General features: G+C 49.5%; 2 protein-coding genes across 2 annotated transcripts; both read left to right on the plus strand.

Annotated features, from left to right (window-relative positions):
* The first annotated feature begins 1,372 nt into the window (after positions 1-1,372).
* On the plus strand, positions 1,373-3,942 carry SELPLG (selectin P ligand). The gene is made up of 2 exons (XM_083373883.1): positions 1,373-1,431; positions 1,991-3,942. Exon 2 carries the CDS (start codon positions 1,996-1,998, stop codon positions 3,301-3,303), a length of 1,308 nt encoding a protein of 435 aa, XP_083230009.1. The 5' UTR covers positions 1,373-1,431; positions 1,991-1,995; the 3' UTR covers positions 3,304-3,942.
* Positions 3,943-11,934: 7,992 nt separating this feature from the next.
* Positions 11,935-16,854, plus strand: TMEM119 (transmembrane protein 119; the record flags this gene model as incomplete). Its single annotated transcript, XM_083373394.1, has 2 exons — positions 11,935-12,339; positions 15,912-16,854. The coding sequence occupies exon 2, from the start codon at positions 15,940-15,942 to the stop codon at positions 16,852-16,854; it is 915 nt and encodes a 304-aa protein (XP_083229520.1). The 5' UTR covers positions 11,935-12,339; positions 15,912-15,939.
* Positions 16,855-18,677: the final 1,823 nt, after the last annotated feature.

Genomic DNA, 18,677 nt, shown 5'->3' on the forward strand with positions numbered 1-18,677 from the left:
TTGCTAAAATGGTGCAGGTAAGAAACCTAGAGGTGTAGTCTTTTTGAATGAGGTGGTGGGAATATTCCAGAACAGAAGGGGGGGGTCAGGAGTGGATGACCTGCCAGCATCTCCCTGTCAAGCTCTGAGGCAAAGGAAATTGATCCTGCAAAAATTCACACCTGGCCTCCTTTCCGTGAAGTGACACTTGGTGGGTTACATATCTGTGTCACTTCCTCCCAGGCATGGCAAGAAATCTCAAATCGGCAGGGTCCTCGCCCCAAATTCAGGAACTCTGCAGCAGCTCACAGACCGAGCACAGCTGGATTAGTTACAGGCAATCTCACAGCTGTTCCGTGTGCAAATCAGCTGCTTGCCCTACTTCAAAATCCAGGTGCTCTGGGGTCACCCAATGGCTTTGCCCTCACCCCAGACCCTTTGCATCTTACCCAGCCTAGTGTCACTCCTTACACCCCAAACTTACAGCACTTCCAGACAGATCTTGGCCTCTGGGACCCTTGATTTGGAAACTTCCAGGTTTATTTTGACCAATTTGACATTACACGACGGGGGTCCTTGGAGACCTCCTCCAGACGGTTGGCCTTGGGCTTCTTAGGCCTAACCTGCCTACCTGTGAAGAGACGTGTCGCCATCCAGATATTTGCCCCTGAACCTGAGCTGGTCCTGCACCTTGTTGGTGCAGAGAAGCCAAGCCCAGAACTGCCTTGTTGATGAAAGTGCAACACCTCCCCTCCTCGGCCCTGATCCGCTGCAAAGCCTCATAACCACAGTTCTCCTTTTGCTGCTCATACGCACAGCCTTCTTCCTCTCCCCCCGCCCCCCAAGGAAGCTGCATCATGTGTCCTCCGAACCGCACTTCTGATTTCGCATTCTCATGGTGCCCTGAAACAGGTTCCTGTTTTCCCTCCTAGCAGGTAAGCCGGACTCAGCCGGAGGGGAAGGCACGGGGACCTCTCTCTCGGCGTTGGCTAGGAGAACCAGGCGGCCAAAAGAGCCGGTGCTGAGGGTAGCTTCTGTCCGTCACAGATGCCTTCTCCAGCTCTTGGACCAAACGGCCGCTTACACTCCTGGCTACGTTTCCTTTGGGTGGTAGCTGAACTGGTGGGCTAAGAGAGTCGGACATTGTGGGGGTGGATGATAGTGGTGGGGAGAAGAAGGAGTCTCAGGTTCTGGTGAGGTGGTAGGCTCCTGGAGGCAAACTGGGTTGCGGAAGGTGTGATCCAGAACTTCATTCCCAGGGATGGGGCTGGTTGAAAGTTGCTTTGGGGTCCCTGATTTAGTGAAGATAAGCAAACAAATTTCACTTCTTTTGTGCTATGCTCCTCCCGTATGTGGATCCGTGGAAAGAAGTTGATGCTTTGAGAACTTCAAGTTCTGAAGAACTGGATTGGCTCAACCGGTGGCAGCCGCTTGTGTTCCCTTCTTATGAAAGTGAGCAAGTGGGCACAACCACCTCTCTGAAAAGAGAGCAAGGCTGGGCTGCAACGTGTGGTAAACTCATAGGAAACTTTCTTAGTCAGTCCTCCTCCAGAATTGTCTGAAGTTGAAACTCTGAGCTAATTTACAGGGACTGTCCAGGCTTCTTACGTGGTGGTTCTGGCCGTCATCTATGTGCAAGAACGCCAGAAAAATATCTCCATGGGGGTGGGTAACGTAAATATTGGTATGACTGATCCTTCTCTCTGGTGAGCATCTCTCTTGGCCCAAATGAAGCAAGAAAAGTTGTTCTCAAAAATGAGGATCTTAAAACGTGGGGTAAGGTGGAGCCCAAGTGCTCCGGATATCTTTCTTGACCTCCTTTAGTTTTTCATCATCTAGATAAAAGACCTTTTCCCATCCTCTGTTCACTAGGTAAGCTGGATGTTGAGCCCCCTACTTTGGTGGTTTCTTAGCTATGCTGGAGATGTTTTTGTGAAGGAAAAAGTAGAGGGGGGTTATTTGTGTGGACACCCGATAACCCGCGTCTTTTTCTTTCTCCTACTTGCATCAGGTAAAATGGCCTCCTGCTGGCTCTTCTTGCCCTTGCTTCTCCCAGGCTTCCTCGCAGTGGCTGACTTCAAGAGCCTACGAGATGGCACCAGCACGAAGAACGTGGAGTCTCCTGCCAACACGAGCGATTGGAAAGCAGCAGCTGATGGAAGTAAGGGATCCTCTCAGTCGCCCAGTCCAAAAGGACGGGACCCAATCACAAAACATGCCAAAGGGCCTCCTGCCCTTCCAACAGCTTCACACACCTCAACGGTTCTGGAGGGAGGGACCACCTCCTTTCCTGTGGAGATTATGACCAAAATTGCATCCAAAGCTTCTCTGAAGAACACACTGCCTGAAACCCAAAGCAAGACTAGCATCCAAGCACCCAAGCTGCTTCCCCAGGAAATGACTGTGACGTGGCCATGGCTGGTTGATGTCACCTCCAAGCCCCCTCAGGCACCTGTTTCCACGGTGACGTTGGAGCCAGACTTTGAGACCACCAGGCCTGTCTCCAAAAGAAAAGACAGACTCTCTTCTTGGTCAAAAAAAGTCACACCTAGTTTGGCATTTTTGGATGAGCTGGTATCTACTGCGTCCTCTCACAATCTGATTGACGATTCTGGGTTTTCCACAGCTACCCAGAAGCACATCCCACACTCTCCTAGGCCAGACTTAAAGTCAAAAATAAAAATTATTCTCGTAACAGCTACATCTGGTTCCACTGCAATGCCACAACATCTGGATGAAATCTTGTCTACATCTCAGACTCTGGAAGATGGCACAGATTTTTCCACAGCCATCCAGAAGCATAGCTTGGACGCAGGTGGGCCAGGCCTCAATCCAAGGGCGAAACCTCTCCTTGCAACAGCCACACCTGAGCCCCATAAAACACAGGAATGGCTGGATGAAATGGTCTCTACCGCCTTGGCTTTTTCTACAGGGTCCCCAAGACAAAGCTTGGGTGTTACCACATCAGGGTCTTCAGCCACCACCCAAGGGGAGTCTCCCCTTGCCAAGGACACCAACCTTCTGATCGGAAAGTGCTTGCTGGCCATCCTTCTCCTGGCTCTGGTGGCCGCCATCTTCATTGTGTGCTCTGGTGTCCTGGCCACCATGTTGTGGCGTCAGAAGAGAGCCTACAGACTGGGCCAGGCCAACCACACAGAGATGGTCTGTATCTCGTCCCTGCTCTCTGCTGAAAAGGAGGAGGAGGAGGAGGAGGAGAGGAGCAGGAGGCAGTCCAAGGTGAAGCGAGTACAACTTCTCGGGGAGACGGCATCCGAGACGGAGGCGGACAACCTAACTCTGAACAGCTTCCTCCCAGAGCATTAACAGGGTGCTTTTGTGGTGCTCCAGACATCTCTGGTCCACCTTCTTAGAGCCTCTTGATCTTCTCCAAGATGGTCCTCTGCACCCAGATGACTCTATCTGTGGTACATCTGTGTCTTCTCATCTGGGTGGACCCATCGCACTGACTCATGCATGTGTTTGCCTGCTATAGAAACCCAACATTTACATTTTGCAAACTGTCATTTCTTGGAGAACTATTGTGGCTTGTTAAAAACAAGACTTTGCATAGTGTTTTTCTGCAACCCTGCAGATCAAATTAGGGATCAAGAAAGGAGACATTCTGAAATATGTAAATTATTTGTTAGATTTTACTCAGTTTCCTCCCAGGAGCTCAAGGCTTAGGTCCTCTCTGTTCCCCCAGACCCTGAAAATCTTATTCAGCTACTCCTCTGCCGTAGGAAGAGGTCTCGTTTCCTTTTTTGAAGCCATCATGTCTAGAAAGTAATAAGTGAAGCGTGAAATCTCAGTATTAGAACAGACCTAGACATTTCCTCTTTTTTTGTATTTTACTAGAGAATTAAGATTTCTAGAGTGTTTTTGAGTTGGGTTTATGTTTGAAATTGAGTTGACTGGAGGGGGAGTCTTAAGTAATCAACATTTAAAATAATTAAACATTTTGAAATGCAACAGTGGTTGTAGCATCCCTGGAACAAATCGGCCAGTGCAGAAACATGGTATTCTGGGCCCACCCCGGATCCTGTTGTGGGATGTTGAGAAAATTTCTGGGCTCCTTGTGCCTGGCTTGGATTTTGCTCTCACTTCAATTCTAAACTTACTCTTCTCTCTTCCAGTTTTTTAACAAAACATAAAGGAAATTTTTCTCTTCTCTTCTCTTCTCTTCTCTTCCCCCCTCCCCTCCCCTCTACCCATTGCTATTTCATTCTTGTGTCTATTTGCAAGGAAACCACCTCACCCCACTCAAGTATTTTGTCTGTCCACACCAATTCAGGCTATAGGGAAGGCCCTTCTCAATGGACTCGGCTCCCATCATCCCCTGACCAGCAGGGGCCAGAACAAAGAGAAGTTCTTCTTGCCCTTTGTTTTTGGGTCCTTGTATCTATAAACTACTCAGCCCCTCCTCATCCACCTTCAACTTTCTCCTGGTTCCCTGTTTCTACTTTGTTGTTTTGATTTCTCTTCCTCACCACCCAGAACTTGGTCATGGGTACCGCCTGCCAGCCACAAACTCTTTTTTTGGCACTTAGTAGGAATTGTTTTGCAGAAAAGTCCTTCATTTTTCACCAGCTAGTCTCTAAATTTGAGGTGCAATTTTTTAAAAAACTGTTGTGATAGCAATCCTGAAACATTGGAGACCATTGTAGGCAAAGGAAAGAAGGAAAACGGCTTGTAAAAATGGTATGAATTAAGTTAAAACAATCAGCAAAATACTTAGGGGGAAAATATCGCCAAAATTGCAGATGGATCGTCTGTGAACTTTTGACTAAAAGAGAGGGGGAAATGGTGCAGAAATGGGTAGAATTAATTTCTCATCACTGCAGAAAGGAAACATATTTATCCACCTCTTATTCTGATGGGTAATTCCACTGCCTTCCAGAATCTCCAGAGTAGGTTTGGGAGCTTCCCAGAAATATATCTCAGCCAGACTTCTCCTGAACCTGCAGGTTCTGAGGAAGCTCTCTAGAAGTTCTTCCTCTGTGTGGGAGAGAGAGGATGGACATCAGCTGGCCCCTGAGTTCAAAGCAATGGCCAGACCTTTAGCGCTAGAGATGGGCAGGTTTTTTTTTAAGAAAACTCACAGGTTTTGTATGTTCCCTTTTCAAGAAGCTTTTCTGCCTGTAATCTTGCAACATCAGCCTGAGAGGGAAAGATCTCGTTGGGCCTTTGGAGATGACTCACAGGGGGCCAGGCCTGCCTCTGATGCAGATCTGGGATGGAAACTTGTTTTGCAAACCCCCCAGGAAGGTTTCAGCCACTGCGGTTAAGGCAGGGTCTCGATTCTGCCAGATGCCCAGAGAGGCAGAAGCTGGGCTGCCTTTAAGGGAGAGAGAAAATTGCAGCTTTCAAAAGAGCCCCTTTGAGAGAAGGGAGGGAGGGAGGGAGGGAAGGAGGAAGGAAGGAAGGAAGGAAGGAAGGAAGGAAGGAAGGAAGGAAGGAAGGAAGGAAGGAAGGAAGGAAGGAAAGGACTTTTGGCTCCTGACGAGTTGTTGGTTTATGAATAGAATCCTACAAAACTGAAATCTACCTCAGTGCTGTCCGACCTCAGATGTTCATAATGGAAACACTTTTTTTCCTGTTCTAGCATCGGATAAAAAGGTTTTTGACTTGGATTGTGAAATTTCAGGGGTGTTTACAGACAAATCTTTTATTGTGCAATTCTCTTCTTTTGCTTGAATATGTTCTAGAATCTGGGGAGAACCCTTCACTTGCAAATATGTTAGAAATGCCACATACCTCATCCACTTCTGGATTATTATTTTTTTTAGATTAACTGGAGGAACTTTTTTTTTAAAGAAATGTTTAATACCTTTTGAAAGCACTGAAAAATTCCCAGATGGGTTGCTCAGATTTTGCACCATAGCCCTCCTGTTGCTTCCCAGCCTGAAATGCTCCTTGGAGTTGTGACGCATCCTTGACTCCTGACATTTTGGGAGAAGCATTTGAAGAACACGGAAAGCCCCACGATACAGCAAATGGCAACACTCCTCTTTGCCACAGGAGGGCGCCCCAAACCAGGAAGACCATCAGAAACACAGAGAAGTGTAAACATCACTTTAGACCTGGTATTTCAATCTCCCTATTTATATCCTATTTATTGATATTTGCAGATGTTGATATATTTTAAACACACAGCCAGAGCTCTATAGACGTGGACGCACACAAAACACTTCAACTGTGCATCAATTTAGAAGCACATTTGACACTACACTGAATGCAAGGGGGATATAGACATACTAGGACCAAAACGTGCAGGAATTTTGCCTTTAAGCATTATTCTCAGCCCGAGCAAAGTTGGTGAGCGCTGGCATGGGGGGGAATCTATCCATCATAAATCACTGGAATTTGATCCATTATTGCTTCCACCCGCCTGTCAAGGAAAGCCCAGCATCAAGCTCTTTCTGTCTGCCTGCCAGCTCTCTTTGCCCCAAATGCTGACTGCTGTTGCAATTGCGAGGGGAGGCGTCTGCTTTGTCTTGAGGATCCAAGGACTGTGTTGCTCTCCTTGTCCCGTCTTTCCTTGCTAGCTCCTGTCTCCTCCCCGCTTGTCTGTTGTTGATTTATCCCTGCTCTGCAATTCAAACCAGATGTGCTCCAGCCTAAACCCCCATTAGTGCTGGCACAGAGTCTTCTTTGTAAAGAGGCCGTGTGGATCCTGGATCTTGTGGCCCCCCCTCCTTCCCTCTGGAGCATCTACAGGCCAGTGCCCCTTTTTGTGAACTGCCAAGAGTGTGGAAATTGGCAAAGGAAAAGCTCAGGAAAAGGGTCCAGGTGGGGCATTGCAAACCGAGAGAAAGAGTCGCTGAGGATCAACGTCCGTTATTTTTTTAAAAAGTGTTTACTTTACCCTGGCATTCTGCATTTTCTTCCCTGAGGTACAATACAAGCGGGCATCATTTTCCAGGCATTTATCTGAGTGGGGCACTTCCTTGGCAGAGATAGCCGGTGCCAACATCCACGTGCCTTGGATGCAAAAGGTTAAAGAAGAGAAACGGGAAACGGAAGCGATTGGAGCAGGAAACATCCGTCCTCCACAGATTGCCACACTGAGCTGAAGCTTCTAAATTAGTCTGTTAGTAGTTCTGATCCCACCCATGGCTTCTTTCAGCCTTTTGTGCCCCTCCTGATGCCCTCTGTGGGCACACTTTCTCCAAATAAGGCTGGTTTGGAAGGAGGGGATCTGCAAGGGTGCCAATGCTTCTGTTGCCAGTCTTCCTTCTCTGGGCTCCCTTACCAATTCAGCCTGCCCAGAAGCTGCCCGCCCTTCTACCATTGATGCTGAGTGAGGAAGCCCGGTGCCAGCCCATCCCAAGGAGACTCAGAGCCCTTTCCCCCAAGGCTGTGACCCTGGCACACATTCTCCACCTCTCCGTTCCTCCTGCCTTTGGGATTTATCCCTCTGAGGCTAATTCTCCCTTGACGTCCCAGTTGGGAACGTAAGCCTTCATTCCATCAGGATGAATCAGCTCTCCCATCCTGAGAGGCACAGAGTCCTGCTTGAGCTCTGCTGCCAGGGAATGCTGCTTGCGGCACCTCTTTCTGCCCAGCCACCGATGGAGTCGTCACTGGGATTTTTTGCCAGTGAAAAATCCAAGCGGAGAAAGGCCGGATATGAGCTGGGGGTGCTTTCCACCCAGCGGTTCATGATGGAGGCAACTGGATTTAATTTGCACGCAAACTGGGGTGGGAACTTGAGAGCTGGCGGATGCTGGGAATACCCAGTCCTGCCCCAAAGAAGTCCGGGAATCTGTCCCCTGACCCCCCAAGCCAGGCCGTGCCCCTATGCAGACAGTTCTGGGCTCTTCATTTGCACTCTTCCGGACACTGCAACTTGCTGGCCCTCATGGAGGACAGGCCCCACTGCCTCCTGGGGGAAAAAGGGCCTGCAGTTCCCCCCAGGGTGGTTTTCTTTCAACAAAGCCGTGGGGCTTTCCACCTCCTCCTTCATCGCCACGTGCAAAGCTGCAGAGCTCCACGGAGACCAAATTGTGCTGGGGACGGAGCGGTTGGGGAAGAGTACTCCTCCCTCAAGGTGGGCGTTTGGGCGGCATGGGTGGGCCCCCCTGGTGGCCACAATGAATCCCTGCAGAGCCAACCTCGGACACATCAGAGGCATTCCTGATGCCCACAAGGCCCAGGCCGGCTCTCCTGGACCAGCTCTCCATTGAGCTTCAGCCAAAAGACTCCGTTTCTGCAGCCCACTTCCAAAGAAAGAAGTGTTTGTGTGTGTGCATGTCTTGTGTTCACTGAACTGGCCCCCACCTGCAAAGCCAGCGCTGCCTTCCCTGCTTTGCACACTTGGCCCTTCTAGCTCTCCAAGCTCCAGACTGACAAGGCGTTGCCCCAAAGGGCTCATTCCTTTAACCGCCTGGGGTGGGGTCAGGCCCTGGATGGGGCACAGGGCAAACTGTTCCAAGGGTCAGCTTCATTTGCACCAATGGGAGCCTGGTTTGTTCTGCCAGCTGTGGTCAAAGCTGGATCCATCCCAAAAGGCTTCATCTTGATACTCAGGTGACCTGTACCTTTGTCCATTTGGGACACAGATAGGGTCTAAGAAGGCATCCCATTCCCACTCCTTGTGGGGTCTCCAAAGCAAGTTGCAGGATGGTCTTCCCCAGGACCCACCTTAAGGATCCTGGATCCTGTGGCACCCGTGGTCCTTGAGTGCTGGGCAACCGCTCAGATCTACCCATCCATCTCTGGGATGGTGGAGACGTTGGGAGGGTTTCCTAGCCCAGAAGAGTTACGGAGGCTTTCAAGGCTGCCAGGAACGATGGTCTCAGTTTAAGAAGGGGAGAATCTAAGATTTTCTGGATCAGCAGATGCAGAACTCAGTTCTCTGTATTCTTAGGGCAGCCTTGTTTGGTACTCCAAATTAGGAAAGCCACCAGTTATTGTGAAAAGACACTCAGATACTTCTTCTCCCTCTTCTTCTAACTCTCCTTCCCTCTCCTTGCTTCTGGCTTGCAAAGCCAAACAGCCTTGATTTTTCTGGTCAAAGCCAAGGCCGCAGATAACCCAAGAGAAGACAGTCAAGATTAACGCCGTAGACCCAACAGTCGGTCTCCTGGCTCCATCCGCAGAGTGCAGAAAGCCCCAGAAGAAGACAGTGTGTCCTGGAACACGCGAGATCGAAAGCCCTCAAAACAGCCCTTGGCTGGGGAGAGCCCTTCCCTCCGGCCTTTCAGAGAGACCAACATTCAGCCTAGTTTCCTCCTAATCTTGGCATCTGGTTTCAAAACATGCTTCTAGTCCTTGTAGGAGGAGAGCCAGCTTAATCTGTGGGGGCAAAACATCACGAGTCTGTCAAGGGCCTTATTCCGAGTCCCAAATTTTATTAAAAAGTCTTTTGGAGCTGCAGCTGATGCCTTTTAATAAAATCTGTGAGTTGGAAAACGTTGTGAGAAGTTTTATATCCCAATATATTTTATTCTATCTTCCCTTAAAATATTAACAGAATCCACAAAGGTCTGAGGATCAGTGTCTCCCACTAGGTAATTGACAGTCAAGCTGAAACTCAGTGAATCAACTAAAATTAGCAAAATTCCTCAAACCCCCAAATCCACTAAGTTACCCAGACCTAATCTGCATATCAAAGGCTAAGGTCTGCAAACACAGAGTTCCTCTTTCCTCCCAGCGGCCTGGATCTCTTTTTTATTTATTCTTGCGTAGCCCTGGCTCACGGTGGACCCCCAAACTCTTTCTTCTGACAAGGTGGAGAGGATTGCGAATGGCTATCCCCTGCGCCTGGGATGCTGCGGCCATCCCAAACACCTGCCGGCTGCAAGTGCTCCCGTTTTGATTGTGTGACAGTGGGGGATGCTGCAATGGTCGTAAGGGCGAGGACTGCTCGCAAGTCACTTTTCTGAGTGCCGTTGTGAACTTCAAACGGCTGCTAAATGAAAGGCAGTGAGTCAAAGGCTACCAGTACTTGCAAGCAATGGAATGATGCCAGCAGACTCTCGAGAGTCAAATAATTTCCTTTAGGTGTGCAAACGCTACGCAACAAAAACTGTCCTTGCAGCTGGTTAGCAGTTGGCAATCTCTGGGCACGGAGGTGCTGACTCAGCTGGAAGAGAGGGAGGGAAAACCAGAGAGAGAGAGAAAGAGAGAGAGAGGAAAAAAAAATAAAAAATAGCCCAAATTACAAGCAGAGCCTAGCCAGAGAATTCAGCTAAATTGCCGGTTAGGCCTGTGCTCCAGCGTCTCCACAGGGCTACAGGAGGGACGGTCTCTCCGCCCGAGCTAAATTAGAGAGTGGCAGAGAACTACGGTGACCTTGGGGCTCACCAAGCCACAGGCAGCATCGTTTTAGCCTGGGAGGTACCCCCATGTGGGGTGGCAAGCCATCCAGCCTGCTGCTTGGCCATTGCAAAGGCGGCTTTTGAAGAGAGACGAGCCCTTAGTTCAGTGTTTCTCAAACTTGGTTATTTTAAGCTATCTGGACTTCAACTCCCAGAATTCCCCAGCCGACTTTAAGCTGTCTGGACTCCCAGAATTCCCCAGCCAGCATGCTTCGTCCAGGGAAGTCGCTGGATGCTAGCGGAATGATAACTCCCAATGTTGCCAGGCTTGGGGTGCTATATTCTGCAACCTCCCTGTTATTTCCAGGCGGGGCATGCATCTTTTTCTTACTCTGTGTGTGTGTGTGTGTGTGTGCATGTGTGTGTGTTGTCTCCTGTTCCTGCTGTGCACCCAGGTGATCTCTGGAGCCTGGTCCATGGAGGGTGCGATTTTGACTACCTGCCCTGGAGTCATAAAGACCTGGCAGCTTTCAGGTTCCGCAACACCTTTGCCCTCCGTGTGATTCCCACAATCCGAGATTCCCCTTCTCTGAATCGGCCCCGGAGCTTTCCTTCTCCTTACAGCTGCAGCGCCATTAAGAAGCTGCAAAAAAAGCCAGGAAAACTGAAAGGCAGAAACCTTTGCAAATATTTTCCCAGTCTTGGCTTCATTTGATTTTTCTTTCTCATAGGAAAGAGTTCGTGCCTTGGAATTCTTTCTGCCCGCCAGTGAGAATTCTTAGGATGTGACAGCAACGTATTTACGATCCTGATAAGGCATTTTAGAGGGAAAAATAATTTTTAAAACTTAACTCTTCCTTTGCCCTCCTTCTGTCAGCCTCCTCCCGGTGCTCTCCCGGGGTCCTTAAGAAACTCAGAGCAAAGTAGGGTTTCAAGTTTCATTTGCAGGCTTGACTGGAATAAAACTATGGTTCTCTGGAGATGCCTTAACCACAAACCTCTGTGTGTGTGCGTGTTGTGCAGCAGAACCACCCATTACGGACTCTGGAAGAGGAGGGATTTGCTGTATAATTTGACGTTCCTCCATTGCGCTGACTAGAAACGTAGCACCCTCATTTCATTTGCTGGCATCTAATTGAATTAAATTATGCAATTTGCCCAGGGATTGTAGAATAAGCCACAACAGGCCTCTTTCACAATCATGTTTCTGCAACATGCTAAAGCTTAGCGTAATGCCAGCATTTGTCTTCTCCACCAATCTTTCTTCAGTGAGACACGATAATCAAGGTGAAGAGAAAACCAAGCAGGCTGTTTGAGAAAGAGAAGAAACTTAGTACATGCTCAGATGCACCTATGTTCTTCTGGGGCAAATAATTTGGAAGAGGATTCAGAACTTGCTATGGACTTAGAAAGTGGCTTCTTTGCCCCTTCCCTTGACACCTGGTTCCTGCCTTTAAATCAATTTTGCATCGACTTTTGCATTTACATTTGAACCCTGGTTAGTGCCTGTCTCCAGCCAGGAACCGAGAGAGAGAAAGATGTGCAACGGTTCCAAGTTACAACAAACCAGCATTCCTTTTTCCTCCGGATGGCTCGTCCAAAACTGTCACAAACATGAAATAGGAAGGAAGGAAGGAAGGAAGGAAGGAAGGAAGGAAGGAAGGAAGGAAGAAAGAAAGAAAGAAAGAAAGAAAGAAAGAAAGAAAGAAAGAAAGAAAGAAAGAAAGAAAGAAAGAAAGAAAGAAAATTTTTTTTGGGGGGGGAGTCATTTCTGGGATCTCTGCCTTTGGGAAGATGTGCAGGACAGGAATCTCCTCCCCCCAAACCCCCTTGTGCCTTGCACGGTCCCTCCCAGCGAGGAGGGGGCTCTGCCTCCAGAAGAAAAGAGGAGGGAAGGGGCAGAGAGGGGAGCTGCTTGGGGCTGTCCTGCCCTTCCCTCTTCCTACCCTCCCATTCCCACATGAAACCAGATTTAATGCAAACAAGCTGGCCTGGCTCAGAGCTGCCCAGGACGGCTGCAGAGAGCAGAGGAGAGCAGAGCCCATCCAGGCGCCCCGACTAGGAGAGTCTTCCCCGGAGGAAGCAGCCTTTGCCCCGGGTGAGTCCATGCCAGGCGTCTCCCCTCTCCTGCTTGGGGGCCCAGCTGGCTCAGCTCGGTTGGGGTCTTTCTGTTCTTCTCCCTGGCAATGGGGGACTCTGATGGGATCCTGCCACCCGCCCCTGCCAGGCAGCCCCTGGCACTTTCTGAGACCCCTGCGAGGGTGGCGAGAGGCGGCCTCTGCCCCTGTTTTAATTCCAGGGGTTCAGAAAGAGCTGGGAGGGCAAGTGAGCAACAGTCAGCAGAATTTCCCCCTTTGCATCTGGAGCGTTGCCACCGTGAAGAGGCGAGAGGGCCGGGCACTCTGGGCATGTTCAGGGATGCTGTAATCCGGTAGACCTCAGAGACCAAATGAGGCTCCCTGCAGATCAAGGGGGAGACAAAGCTGTGTCTGCCTCTAGGCACAATTTGCACCACTGCAAAGTTTGGCTTTGATGCCCAAACAGCAGATTCGCCGCCTTCTCTTGCCCTCCTGTGCCCAACCCTTGGGAGCTGCATGACGGGCACCCATCTGCCTCCCCAAAGCTGCAAAGCTTGGGTTGGGGTAGACACACTTTTGAGGGGAGGTCTGGGGGGTCCAAGGCTTCTGGTGCTTATCTTGACCAGTTCCCTTCTCTCTCCATCCCCCTCCCCCACACCAACTGATAGAGTTCCATGCTGGGGTCCTATGGGTTTTCCTTTCTCCTGTACATGTGCAAAGTGCTTCCGCTTGACTCACAGCCAGGCCCTGTGGTGTCTCCTCTTTTGCATGGTGAGCCTGGGGGCCCGGAAGAGAGAAGACCCCCCCACACACCACTGCAGAGAACCACCCTCTACTGTTAGCCTTTATTGTTGCTTTTCTTAGCGACTGCATCCTTCTTCTGACTTTGCTGAATTTAAAATATTAAAAAGAGGCAAATTTAAAGGGATTTGCCTATCTTTTCAAGTAGCACGTTCATAAATTCTATTGCATCATCTCTCTCTCTCCCTTTGTGTTATTGACTGGACTTACTGAGTCCAAGTAGAGATCGGGTGGACGTGTTCCTGGGGGGGCCGGGGGGCTAGAAAGTACAGGAGAGCCCCCCCTGAAATAAAGTAGAATTAAACACAGCCCCTGTTGCAGTCCAGATTCTGCAGCTGGCTCTCCCGAGTGGAGTCTGGCCTGTTGATTTAATTGCCATTTGATAATTTGTTCCTGCCAAGAGAGCCGGAGAGCGCTCAGATTACAGAGAGCTGAAGTGGGTTTAGAGAATATGTTGGGCTTTGGAGGAGGGAGGGAGGGAGGGAGGGAGGGAGGGAGGGGGGCAGTCTGTGCAAAGCGGGGGGGGGGGGGGGCTGGAGGCATCCCCAGGAACAAGGACTGAGGAACGGAGGGGCTCTTTCTTCCCAGATACTGCAGCAGGGGATAAAAAAGTTGAATTTCTATTGGGGTACTCTACGCTTGGTGTTTACATCAGGTTTTGGAGAGCTGGGCAGAGCCTCCACCCTCAGCAGCAGACTACCAGGGACTACCAGACATGGGACGGTGGTGTCTGAGCTGCTCAGAAACATCTAGCTGACTTCCTTTGAAGGAGGAGATCCTTAAACAGGGGAGGGGGTGCAAGGCAGACCCCCCACCCCACCCCAACCTGCAGCTTCACACCCTGGGAACACAGTGGATTTGGGAGGCCAGAGAAGGCAAGAAGCTCGCTTGGGGAGCCAGAGAGCTGCGCCTCTGATCCCAGAAGAGCAGGGCACAGAGATGTTCCCCCCCACCCCCAAAAATGTGGACGCCCCTTTGGGAGGGGAACAGAGGCAGGAAAGAAAAGGAGGCAGCTGGAAGATGAAGGGTGTTTTATTTCAGCATCCCTTATTAAGAAAAAACATTCAAAGACAGAGGACGGAGAGCAGGCAAAATTTGGGCTGTGGACCTCAAGGAAATCCCCTCTGATGGCTCCTGGGGGGGAGGGGGGGGCCTGGCGAAGCCTCCTCCAGATGCTCTCCTCTGATCCACAATGACCCACAAAGTTGCTCTGCTGAAATTTTAGGGGTGCTGCAGAGCAATGCAACTGCTGTAAAGTGGGACCGATCACATCTGGCAGCCCTTCCAGGACCCTCCAGGTGTTCCAGCCCCCCAGACATCCAGATGGCTAGACCACCCACTCTGGGGGCTGCAGGACGGCTCCAGGCTTGGCAAAGGGGGGGGGTTGCCCTCAGCTGGCCGAGAAAGGATTGGCTTTCAATTTGGCTGCTTTTAGCAAAACATCTGGAATTTGGAAGGAAGCCTGGACAGTCTCAAGGAAAGGTTAGCTTCTGGCCATGTGCAGAAGGATACTCCTGAGGATTCTAGGCTGGGTCTTGTGGGTGTTTCCAAATTAAGACCAGGATGTGTGTCAGAGAGAGAGAGAGAGAGAGAGAGAGAGAGAGAGAGAGAGAGAGAGAGAGAGAGAGAGAGAGAGAGAGAGAGAGAGAGAGAGAGAGAGAGAGAGGGGAAGAAGAAAAGAGAGAGAGAGGGAAAGAGGAAGAAGAGAGAGAAAGAGGAAGAAGAAGAAGAAGAGGGGGGGAGGGAGAAGGAGAGAAGGAATGGAGACATTTCTTGAACTCTCTTTGTTTAGATCTACCAGATAGCTTAATGGGGCCTAACGTAAACCTCACCCGGCAGGGTGGTGTTGGCGTTCTTGAGCTGTCTGGCATTGCTCAGCCCGGAGAGCCCCCTTCCCGTTGAGAGGCTCCAAGCTCAGGAATTTCTGCCGCTGCCAGCTGTGCTCCGCTCAGGCCAATTCGGGATACTTAAACACCACCGTCCCAATAATTATTGAGAGCAGCCGAGGCTGCAAACCAACTCCGGGCACGGAGTGACGCCCGGATTCCCAAACAGAAAGTCCTTTGCAGGCCAGAACTTCTGCCTCTCCTGTTCTGAACAGAGCTGTTCTCCGTGTCGGGCTTGGCTCTGAGTTCGGGAAGACCAGAATAACTTACTTGTCCCCCATTGCAGAGACACCCAAATTTAACTGCTGCATCTCTCTGCCCCTGTGAAAATGTCTTAAACCGGGACCCGGGACTCCCTATCTAGCTGCCACTTTGGAATTGGGGTAGAGAGTGAGGGTCTTCAGCTTGGAAACCTCTTGACGCTCCCCTCTAGCCTTCTGCAGGTCAGGGATGGCTGCTGAGAACCAAGGCAGAGTCCCCCAAGGACCCCAAGCTGGAATGGGGAGGCTCTGCTTTGCACCCTTTTGCCCAACACTTGAAGCTTCAGGTCGGTTTATCGTTCTGTGGATTTTGGAATAAATGAATATTTTTATTGCCATCACAAATCAGAACTGCAGACAACAAAAGAAATCAAGTAAGAACAAAACAACACAAATGATTACAGTCGGTGGAGGCTCATAGATTTTATACGAGGACAATGTAAAATGGGCATTTGGGGTTGGGCAGGCAGGAAATAGACCGAGGGGCCCAAATATTTGCTTTTCATGCACGATTGCAATTCTTCGGACTGGCTTGTTTTAGCTCTGAACTTATTTTTGGTGTGGAAATGAGAAATCCTTCCAGAAAAAAGGTTTCTTTGATTCAAAACCCTGTGAGGAATAACAGACCCCTTGTGTCTTTTTCAGTCATTTGTCTGGTCCTTTGAGCCTTGTCATGGCGGCCACGTGTCATCTCTGCGCGCTTCTTCTCTTGATGGTGCCCTTTTGTGCCTCGAGATCAATCGAAAACCTGGTCCTGGAAGACAGCGAGGGGAGCGGAGACGGTGAGGGGGCTTCCCCCGACCCCTCCTCTGCCAGGGTGACGCTGAGTGCGAGTCCCACCTCGGGGAGCCTTGTGGTCAGTTCGGTCAATGGCACCTCGCACTCATTCAACATCCTGGACGGCATTGTGGACTTCTTCCAAACGTACATGCTCTTGATCGTTGTGGTGGGCTCCCTTCTCCTCATCTTCCTTTCCATCGTGTGTGCAGCTGTCATCACACAGCAGAAACACAAGGCCTCTGCCTATTACCCGTCGTCCTTTCCAAAAAAGAAGTATGTGGACCAGAACGACAAGGCCGGGGGCTCCAAGGCCTTCAGCGAAGTCCCTGAGAAGCCCTCTGACGACAACCGAGAGGAGCCGGTGGATTCCACCAAACAGTTGCAGGCTGACATCTTGGCTGCTGCCCAGAATCTCAAGTCTCCAATCAAGGTCGTCGCGGCGAATGGAAAAAGTGCCCTCGCGGAAGACCCACCAGTTGAGGGAAAAGAGGAAGGGGCCTCCAAAAAAGAAGGAGTGGAGGATGGCAGCTCCAAAGAAGAAGACGAAGACGAAGAAGAAGAAGAAAAATTGCCAACTGAAGCTGATTTGCCTTCAGAGACATCAGCTCCAAACAATTTGGAAGCAGCTGAGGCCAAAGAAGAGGTCCCATCTGGGCTGGAGGCCCATCCATCTCCTCCTGAGGAGTCCAAGGAACCCCCTCCCACCGAGAAATCTGCCCTGCCCATCTCAGAAGGTCAGGGGGAGGAGGAGGAGAAGGAGCTCAGCATCCCACTGACTCTTGACCCCACAGAAGAGTCCCAAAACTGAACAGGCCCGTTCCCATCAGTGGGGGGACAGTTTATAACGTGAAATCTGCAGGGATCTGTTTATCAACTAGAAGAGAGCAGACTTTTACATTACCTGTAAAGAAGACAAGTTAACCACCTCCCATGCTAGGAAACCCCCCAAAGTTCTACATTGTTCTGGTTTCGCTTTAATGGACTTTCTTCCATTATGCAGACTTGCCCAGCTTGGCGCCCTCCAGGTGTGGGAAACGCTGACTCCCATCATTCCCTGCCAACATGCCCAGGGAGGTGATGAGAATTGCTTGACACATCTTGGGGGGGTGGGGGAGAAGCTGAGTGACCGTAATGTCATAATGTAGCCATTCAACCAGATATCACTGAGCAAGTAAGATAGAACTTAACTTCTTCACCAAGGTTCTGGGGCTATTCTGGAGGAACCATCCTAATATAGACCTCAAGGACTTTCCCACTTTCGGGGAGAACATATCTGCACCGACATACATAATTTTTGAGGTGGGCTGTTTGGGTCAACATTTATTTATATCAATCCTGAATTTTGGAGCAAGGTTGTATGCAGAGCTAATTGGTTCCCCTTTCTATCAACCACGAAGTCCTCCAGATCTTTTTTTTCCCACTGCTGACGAGATCGTCTTTGGGCCAAACTTGAAGTTATTTCACACTAATATTTCTTTTAAAGCAAATCTTGGCTCAGCTCTGTTTAGTTTATATCAACAATTAATTCATTTACTTTCCTTAGTGTCAGCTTTGAAAGTTAAACTAACAGCCACACGTTTTCAAAATGGCCAATCTGACTTGAGATTTTTAAGTACAGTTTCCATCCGAGCAATGGCAACAATATGCAATGGATCCCACCACTCAACCCAGTTAAGAATGCTTAACTCCAAGTTCTCCAGGCGCTTTAGGAGATCTGATTGCTCAACACAACCAACCTTGGGAAGAATCTGAGGACATTTCTGATAATTATTCCTTTTAAAGATCTACAAACACTCATACTTCTGTGTGCGGAGGAGAAGATACTAAGGCCTGTCACGAGTGAATGAAACCCAACAAAGCTGGATTTTTATCTGTGTTTAATCCCAAAATTCTTCACTTGTCAAAATGATTGTTTATCTTCGGAGGAGGGAGGGCTCATATTTCAAACATAATGAAAATGTTTTGGGGCTTTTTAAAATTCAATTATTTTTTTGCGGGGGGGGGGGAGGGGGGAGGGGGACTTTTGATCATTTTTTTTAAAAATGTTTTTATATTAGACGGAGGACATTGGTGCTAATCTCTTTCTGAGTCAACTAGAAAAATATTTCAGTAAGTATTACAGCTGACACGACTAAGATTGACCTGGTTTGTGACAAGCCTTGAAGAAGCTGGGTGTCAGGAGAATGTATTTGCAACAAAAATTCCTCCTTGGTTTTTCCCAGCCTCTTTGCAAAGCTGATATTTATGACTTTTCCTCCCACTGGGGTTCTCCCAGGGTGATTCTTGTAATCCTAGTAAAAACATCTATAAATTTAGCAGGCTGAGACATTTATTGTAGCATCTGGGATAGACTGGGGTGGGCTGACCCTCTCTGGTGGATTCTCTGCAGTCCTACACTTCAAGGCCGTTTTTGAATGAGCGACTCTAACGGGGCTGAAAATGGCAATATCTGGGAGCTTTGCAACAAGCTAAACCCCAACTGGGTTAGCATGAGGAGGGTTTTGTGAAACTCCAGCATCTTTTTCTAGGGCACCCTAAACCTTAAAACGTGAGGAAGGGCACCGTGTTGATACAACATTCCAGCCTTTCTCCACTTTCCAGATGTTTTAGACCACTTTTTCAACCCCAGCC

Source organism: Vipera ursinii (genome assembly GCF_947247035.1).
Source record: "Vipera ursinii genome assembly, chromosome: 14".
NCBI lineage: Eukaryota > Metazoa > Chordata > Lepidosauria > Squamata > Viperidae > Vipera > Vipera ursinii.